This window comes from Nuphar pumila, chromosome 6, assembly GCF_984573655.1.
Source record: "Nuphar pumila chromosome 6, dmNupPumi1.hap1.1, whole genome shotgun sequence".
Taxonomy (NCBI): Eukaryota; Viridiplantae; Streptophyta; class Magnoliopsida; order Nymphaeales; family Nymphaeaceae; genus Nuphar; species Nuphar pumila.
The window spans coordinates 15,420,863-15,430,210 of NC_143254.1; the positions used below are offsets into that span (position 1 = coordinate 15,420,863).

Genomic DNA, 9,348 nt, shown 5'->3' on the forward strand with positions numbered 1-9,348 from the left:
CTCAGTTCTTGGAGGTTAATAATGATCTAGCTTTTGCAATAGCTTAAGTTATGAACTTTTGGTTAAAACAGTGGCTTTAAGTTTGCTTTTGTCAAACTAAGTGTTTCACTATATCTTTTCTATAGCTGCAAGAAAGCACTGGGTGGTCAACCCCCACAAGAAACCTGAATGAGTGTCTGGTGGAGATCATCCTCCCCAATAAAATTGGAAGATATGAGATGGAAAGATAGTGAGCCTTTATGAATAAGCTGAAGTGGCTGCTGGAATGATGTAATATTAGCATAGGCTGTTGGTATGATTTAATATTACTCAAAATGTATCTATAACAGATATTACATAAGCACTGGCTTTCCAAAACATAAATAAGTAAATAAATCAAATTATCTTTCCTTGTGAAAAATAAGGTTTCACTAGAGATGATCTTGTGTACATTATGATTTAAATTAGGCATGTGGTGAAAAAGACTATATGGCTCACCTCGTGCAGTGTCTTGGTTTTGATCTCCTAGAATTACGTTTTATTTTGATGCCCATTATTTTTGTCCCCACTCTACTAATATTGTTTTGTTCTCTTATTTTTATGTTCCTTCTATGCTGTTCATATCTGACTTTTGTTATCATTAACTTTGACTTTTCACCTTTAGGGATTCTAATAGACGGGACATGCTTTTGGTGAAATGCAATTATTCTATGATTTTTATCTTTATTATGTGATTAGAACTTTTTATTTTGTGAGGGGTTATGAATTTATCTGTGCTAGTTCCTCACAATTTTTTATCTGTGATTGATTTTGCAGTCTTTCTAGTAACAAGGACCTTTGTGGTGTTCCCACTTTACCAGCTTGTCCATTCTCGTGGGGAAAAGGTGGCTTATCTGATGTTGCTAAAATTGCAATAGTCCTGGCATGCATCATTTTTATAGTCCTGTTGATTCTATTTATTTATATAGTCTTCATCAGAAGGGGGAGAAATGATTATGACTTTGAACTTCCTCACGATCTAGTTTGTAAGTGAAGCAACACTTGTCTTTTCAGTTAGTTTTTCTCATGCTTACCATCAACTTATTTCCTATGATTCAGAGTTCTGATTATCTTGTATGTTTATCACCTTTGGATATGAAGTCATTTAAGGTTCCCTTACTAGTTACAGCAAATTAATGCAGCTTTTATGGCCAACTGTAATGAGTCTTGAGTAATTTAATGATTGTCTATTTCAAGGATAATGTTCCTCATTTCTCACCATGTTCATGATGGTTCTTTCTTGTATTTATTAAATGTATCTCCTATTAGTTTGTTGATGCTGCTCTTTTAGTTTTTCATTGAGTTTGAATTAATAGGGTAATGCATCATCATCATCATGCTTTATACCAATCAATAGCGTACTGCATCTATTTCACTAAGATAGGTAACTGCCGTCCTCTTCTCTTCCATGTTACTGTTAACCAAGAAATATTTTTCCCTTTTGACATCTTCATCAATCAATTAAATTATGCAATAGTCATGTTTGGTATATCTTAGAGTTCCATGGAAATGAGATCTTATGAGTCAATAAACCATTTTGAAGGATGTTCTAGATCTGAATCATAGTCACCGATATCGTTAAAGGTAATTTCTCGGCGAGGGTTCAAAAGTTGATAAATCGCGGGAGTTTTAAAAATTGAAAAAATATAAATAACAACAAAAAAACTAAGAAAATAATAAGTTTTGCATTATTTTTATTCCAAAAATATAAAGAAACATGTTTTAAAGGTTTTAAAATATAAAAGAAAAAAAAGAAATACAAACTTAAAAAAAAAAGTGTTCTGCCTAAAAGTATGGTGATATTATCCTGATAATAGCATGATAAAGTCTTCTAGCAATATTTTGAAGATATCGCGAGATATTACCTTTAATGTCAGCTACCTTAAAATATTCGTATTTCTCGTGTTATTTTCAAAATATCACCGATATCAGTGACAGTGATCTGAATACCATGTTTTTATTAGGGCGGTTGATGGATGAGTTTTTTGTTGCTTGGTTAGCAATTTACAGAGCCTTGCTTTGAGATTTACAAATCCATGTGTAGCATGAAGTTTCAACTCTAGATGAGTTTATGTGAAATCATGCTTATGAAGAAAGCCAGTGATATTAAATTTAATGTTGCCTGTATAGAAAGATTAAAAAATACCAGATTTTTTAATGAATAATTGGAGAAGTGGGTAAGAGCGGCATGATAGTCTCGCTTTACTCAAAGTACAGTAATTGTATCTTCTACATCTAAACTTTGATTCCATTGTAATATGTGCCTCCCCACAATGCATGAGTTGAAATCAAGGTTGCCAAACTAGGAAGCGGAAGCAGGAAACGATACGGGAAGCGGAAGCGAGAAGCGAGGCATTTTAAAATTTATACGAAGCGGGAAGCGAAGTTTCAATTTAAAAGCAAAATATGAATAAAAAATGAAGCAATATGGAATCAAACAAGAAACAAATAAAAACTAAAATAAAATTGATCATTCTTATATTTCATGATTTTTCTGTAAAATAGTTAAATTTTTTGTTAAAATCTAATAATGATGGTTACCAATTTACAGAAAATACATGAAAAAGATGAAAAGAAACGTGAGAAAAGTATATAGTATGCATAGACCATGTGTATGATAAGCAAAGAAGAAGCGTGGGGGAATCGAGCTTCCTGTTAGAAAATGACTTGAAAAACATTGGGTTCAATAATGAACCCATACCTATGCACGTGAAGTGCAAATATACCCATTAAAGGGAAACAACACAAGCACATAATGTGCTAACACATAAAACCCATAAAAAGGGAAAAATATGACATAAAGTCATAAGTTGCATATCATTGAAGAAATAATGGAGAAGGGGTAAAAACCCCGTTACAATGGAGCAAGAGCTCCCTCAAGGATTAAGAAATACAAAGGGGAGAGCCCCTATTTATAACAACAAAAAGGAGCCTTGGAGGGGCTCCACTCATAGACGTTGGAGCCCCTCCAACGGTCACAAATGTGACCGTTGGAAGGGGCCCAACGTCTATTTGAGTGGGCCCCCCAAGGTACCTTTTGGTACTTGAGAAAAAAGAAATAAAAAATAAAAGAAAAAGAAAAATAAAATAAATTACAATCACATTCATAAAGTGAATGTGCGTAAAACAGAGGAAAAGACTAAAATACCCCTACGGCTAAACAAAAGGAAAATATATATTTTATATATATATAAATAGGAGGATACATATACATATATACCATATATGTATATGTATCATCTTTTATATATATAAAATATATCTAATTACAACAATGGATGGATACATTTTAACACCCCCCCTCAAGCTTTGCAGGGAAACGAAAAGATTGAAAAAAGGGCAAAACTCCACGAGGCTTCGGCAAGGATGCAATGAAACTTGAAATAGCCTTCCTCCAATTGTCTTCAAATGATGAACCCATTTCCCGAACCATCCAGGGTACTTCCCTTTGTCCTATCTCCAAGATCCTGAGAAAAGAAAACAACAAAGAACAAGTAAACAATATCTTTGCACTTACTCAAAAAGGAACATTCCTAACAAGGTGCAAAATTTATGCATAATATGATAGTTACTTTAGTATGAAACGAAAAATTTAGAAAACCAAAGTTTCTAAATCATACATTATGTTAAAACAAAATGAGCGGAAGCAAATTATGCAAAAATGGCAAGAATGCATAATGCATTCATAAGATCCACCATTGGACAAATATAACCCCATAATGGGGAATAACAAAATGATCCACTAAGGGATACCACAAGAAGCCTACGAAGAGGCATAACATACATATGCTTTATTGAATGAGAGCCCAAAAAAGGACATAAAGAGCATATGCATATACGAATCATTATATGAATTAATACTCAAAGAACTAAAACATGCTTCAAACATGTAGTGAAGTTCCAAATAAGAGAAACGAAGTCTCCAAGCATACTTTAGGCAAAATAAACCCAAGAGTTCACAAGGTTTTTAAAAACATTTATGAAAGTCACACTTAATTGAAAAAAAACATTTTACATATAAGGGTGGCAAAAACCATAAGTACTTAATATATAGATTAAATGCTAAGAAATCAACTTGATATGCATATCAAAAAGATGATTTACTTGAAAAATACAAGTCATGAATGGAATTTTGCAAATTTCAATAATAGTTTATTCATTACAAACAACTTCCTCATTAGTCCTCCAAAAACCCATAAATCAAGTGTATAAGCTACTAGATCAATAATATAAAGCCATTAAAGGCCAAAGACACACACAAAGGTGTGTAAACGAACCTCTTGTCTACGTATAATAATACTTGAAATAAGTGCATCTACGACAAGAGCAAGAGAATACATGCCAACATGGACTAAAAAGTATCTCTTGTCTACGTAAAAATACACTTAAAACCAAGTATGTTCAGCTACTAGAACAAGAGTAATAAGCCAACCATGGGCTAAAACATAATACATCTCTTGTCTACATAAGATGACACTTGAAATGAGTGAAATAAGCCAACCATGGGCAAACATCTAAGCGATTAGAACAAGAACACAAACGCCAACATAGGCTAAAATCACACACCATGGTGTGAATCAACGTGCCTTGTCTACATATAATAACACTCAAGATAAGTGTGTTCAGCTACTAGACCAAGAGAGCAAAAGCCAACAAAGGGCTAAAAACACACGAAGGTGTAATAAAATTCTTGTCTACATATGATGACACTTAGATAATGGGCATAAAAGGAAAAAACTTTTGAGGCAATAAACTTGTAATGAAAATAAACCTCGAATGAAACAATATTCCTTTTAAAAAAGAATACTCATAATAGCATTTTGGAATAAATGCAAGTAAAACGTATCTTCAACAAGATACTACAACCGATAAAATAATATTCTTTAGAACAAATATGTGAACATACACACCAAGAACACTTGTGAAAAAACACAAGAACACATGTGCACAACGAGCACATCATACGGAATCACAAATGTGCAAATGCACTCATAAGATTCATAAACAAATAAAAGGTTGGGCTATAATCCCAAAACATCTTGATTTTAAATGTACCTTAAAACATTTAAGGTTTCAAATATCATATGTCCATCACATTTACATAGAAGCATCCATAATATCAATGGCACAAGAGAAAAAATGAGTGACACACTCATAATTAGAGATCAAATAACAAATCATTTTAGAGTCCCAAGGTGCCCATAACTCACCTCAACAACCATCTATAATATGGAAGGTAGACAATCTAAAAATGATACAACACGAGGTGCCCATAACTCACCTCGACAAACATCTTTAATATAACAATACTAAGGCCAAATAAATGATGCATTAAATAACATGTGATGGACAAACATAAATGCCACAAAAGGGCAATAAACACATAAGGAATCATTTTCCAAATAAAAGTTTTTACAAAGAGGACCGATTAACAAATTGAATCAAAGGTCCAATATAATCCATCAAAACAATTTTGCATAAACACGAATTATGCTTAATCTTCAAAAGAAGTCTTGTACACCAAAAAAGGCTTATTATGCAACATAACATGAAATATTAAGCAACATCATGTGTATGAACCGATTTGGAACAAACAAGCCTTAACTATGAAAGACATAAGGTGCAATTAAACGGTGAAGTTGGTGAAGTTCAAAAATAACAAACTTAGGCCAATATAGGCATTCATAAAGATGGTGAAGTTTGAAAAACTTATGAAATCTACTATTGCAACTTAAAAATGATAAACAATCATGAAATCTTCATAAAAGAGTATATACTCACAAGAAGATTATAAGGACCGAAAGGCTCCTTAAGGAGAGTTTGAACAAAAAACATATACAACTCCCAAAGAAGGAGAAAACTCCATTAAAGTGGAAGAAATCCCAACAAAATAGATTCATTAACAAAACCTTATGATAAGTAAGATTGTACTATGGCTTAAATAAAAAGTAAACATTTATTGAGGAAAAATTTAACACTCTTAAGTTTTATCAAAAAACATGACTTAATAGATTATTACCTACTCCTAATGAAATAAGTACACAATAAACATTAGTGAAGACCATAACTTTTGTAATGAAATATGCAGAAAAGCAAAAGAGTGCATTAAGCACTTACAACATTTACTAATGAACAAACAAAAGGGCAAACACCAAAACCCACAAGAGACAATCACAACATAAAAATATAAATGTCTCTTATTGAAAAGAGAGAGAACTCTCTAAATGTTGAAAACATCCTTAAGAGTGTAAAGATGGAAAGAAAATCACCATATTCCATAAGACCATTTTAAAACTTAATTCAACTGGTATTATAAAAAAACTTTCTTAATTAAATGTTGCTTATATAAAACGGACACATAATATGGAATTTTTCATATATGCCAAACATTTTTCAAAAAACTACATTTCACAAGCATTTTAATCTTAACATACCTTTCTTTAAAGACTAAACATTCATATAAAGGTATTTTCATAAACAAGGTTAGGTTTAAAATATAAATTCAAAGTTCCAACGGTCATAAATTTTTACCGACCCATTAAAGCAAGTTTTGTGCAATCATATATCTAATTTTTCGCCAAACAAGTTATCATTTAAAGTTTTTCAAAGAAAAACATACAAAAACGATTCAATGGAGTAGCAAGTAACTCAAAAAAAACATAATGACAAAAAGCACACATAAAGAAAAGAACATATTACATTCTTCATACAATACTCAAAGAAATAGAATGCATACCGAATAACTATAAGAAAGACAATAGAGAGAAACGAATACTTCACCATTTTTCTTTAACAAATTCTTGAATACCACGCTTCCCGATGCACCAAAGAGCAACTCGATCTCAACCTTGCTCTGATACCATGTTAGAAAATGACTTGAAAAACATTGGGTTCAATAATGAACCCATACCTATGCACGTGAAGTGCAAAAATACCCATTAAAGGGAAACAACACAAGCACATAATGTGCTAACACATAAAACCCATAAAAAGGGAAAAATATGACATAAAGTCATAAGTTGCATATCATTGAAGAAATAATGGAGAAGGGGTAAAAACCCCGTTACGATGGAGCAAGAGCTCCCTCAAGGATTAAGAAATACAAAGGGGAGAGCCCCTATTTATAACAACAAAAAGGAGCCTTGGAGGGGCTCCACTCATAGACGTTGGAGCCCCTCCAACGGTCACAAATGTGACCGTTGGAAGGGGCCCAACGTCTATTTGAGTGGGCCCCCCAAGGTACCTTTTGGTACTTGAGAAAAAAGAAATAAAAAATAAAAGAAAAAGAAAAATAAAATAAATTACAATCACATTCATAAAGTGAATGTGCGTAAAACAGAGGAAAAGACTAAAATACCCCTACGGCTAAACAAAAGGAAAATATATATTTTATATATATATATAAATAGGAGGATACATATACATATATACCATATATGTATATGTATCATCTTTTATATATATAAAATATATCTAATTACAACAATGGATGGATACATTTTAACACTTCCCATGAAGTTTCGAAAGCGGGGAGTATCGCGCTTCCGAAGCGAGTTTCCGGGAAGCGATCTTCCTACCTACCTAAGAAGCTTCCGGTAACTCTGGTTGAAATAAATGCTTGTCATAACCATTATGCTTGCTGGCAGGTTCCAACTGTATCTTTGTCACTGTTAAAGTATTGCCAATGATTTGAAAGTTTGTCCTACAAATCTATTGAAAAGGGCTCTGTTATGAAACCTTATGCAGCACGTATTACTCTTATCTCTTTCAAGAAAGAATCCATATGAACTAAAATGTATGATATGCCCTTGAATCTTAAATTGTTTCTCAGTAACAGCAGGTTCTTTCTCAAATGTCACCTGGAAAATTCCAAACGGTAAGTGATCCTAGTTTTTTCAGACCTCTCATTTCCAACCAATTCTCAAAATATTCTCTTAAGTGATCCATGTCGTTCCTAGTTTTGCATTAAATTCTGGCCTATTCGTCAAACTATTATCATCGGCAATAGGAGGATGTAGGTTCTACAGGTTATCTTGAACAAGGCATGCTCTATTATATCCACACAGGCATGCATTTCTCTGGTTTCCATTTCCTCAGGAACGTTGCTGTACAGTCTCTAGATTTGTTTGAATTCTTCTATGGGAAACTTAGGTCTTAGTATGAGAAACAAGTATCTTTCCTGTTTCTGTTTTGACTTATGATGCAATTCAAGTTCACAGTTTGATAAGTTAGAATTTGTATTTTGTATTAATCTTTGAAGTTATTAACGGAAAGTCACACAACAAATGAACCCATATAAAAAAAATAATAATAATACTAAAAAAAATGCACAATAATGAATGATTATCCTTTTCTTTTCAATACCTTTTTCCACTTTTATTTTACCTGTAATTTTTTATCTGATAGTCCATGCACTGCATATACTAATTGATGCCTTTCCATGTTTCTATATCAGCAATCGCAGCAAAGAGAAATAGGTATCATAGGCAGAAAACATTGATGCTTGCAGAACTGGAGACCCAAAATGTCAATGGATTTTCATCAAACTTGAACCCCCTCAGCCTTTCCACCCAGAATCATGCTAAATGACCATTCATTGCCATGTTCTGCAATCATCTTGTCAGCGCTGAGGGCCACACAAAGCCTGTGCTCAAAGAAGATGGCCTTTATGAACCGCAGGAAGCCCACTTTGCACTTGGAGTTTGGATGAAAGGATCTGTTAGGCACCATTGAACCATGCAAAAAAGAATATGTCCTAACTGGGTTGCTCAGGTTTGAAAATGAAGGTTTGTATATCAAACAAAAACGTGTATATTTAACAAATCTTGATCTCAACATAGAGTTTTCCTAGGGAAAGTATTGTGTTGGTATACACATTGTACTTGTCATGTGGCTCTGGCATTTGCCTGCTCATTTACATGGTGTTGGTGTGGCGTTGGTTTCTGATGACAGTAGTCCTCTCATGCAGAATTCAGGCAATTGACCAGTAAATGATGTTACATAAAAGTTTGTGTACACTGAGTGAATCCCTTCGTTATAGAGATCATTGTTTTCTTGTTTTGATAAACGTCAATTGATATTTTATTTTATGTTTAATGAATAAATTACTAAATGGAATTGGAAGTATGATCTTGTTTAACCTTCCTTTCCTTGAATTCTCTTAGTGATTGTAACATTCCTTGTTTTACGTCATGATTTGTTCTGAGAAATACTATTTTTTTGTACATTGCAATGGTAACATAGTGTATGTTGGTTTTAGTATCCAGTGAAAACTGTCATGATATACATTTATCGTAAATGTGGGTGTTTTTAAGTCTTTTGGATTCGGTG

General features: G+C 33.0%; 1 protein-coding gene across 3 annotated transcripts in view; it reads left to right on the plus strand.

Annotated features, from left to right (window-relative positions):
• The window catches only part of LOC149834085 (receptor-like protein 4), a 52,551-nt gene extending 43,407 nt beyond the window's left edge, over positions 1-9,144 (plus strand). For all 3 annotated transcript variants that reach the window (XR_016432506.1, XM_090009955.1, XM_090009956.1), the window contains 2 exons: positions 796-1,004; positions 8,474-9,144. Coding sequence is in view for 2 of the 3 variants with exons in the window: in XM_090009955.1 (XP_089866081.1) it covers positions 796-1,004; positions 8,474-8,607 (343 nt within the window). In the remaining variant the exon portion in view is untranslated. The remainder of the gene's footprint in view (positions 1-795; positions 1,005-8,473) is intronic.
• The last annotated feature ends 204 nt before the right edge of the window (positions 9,145-9,348 follow it).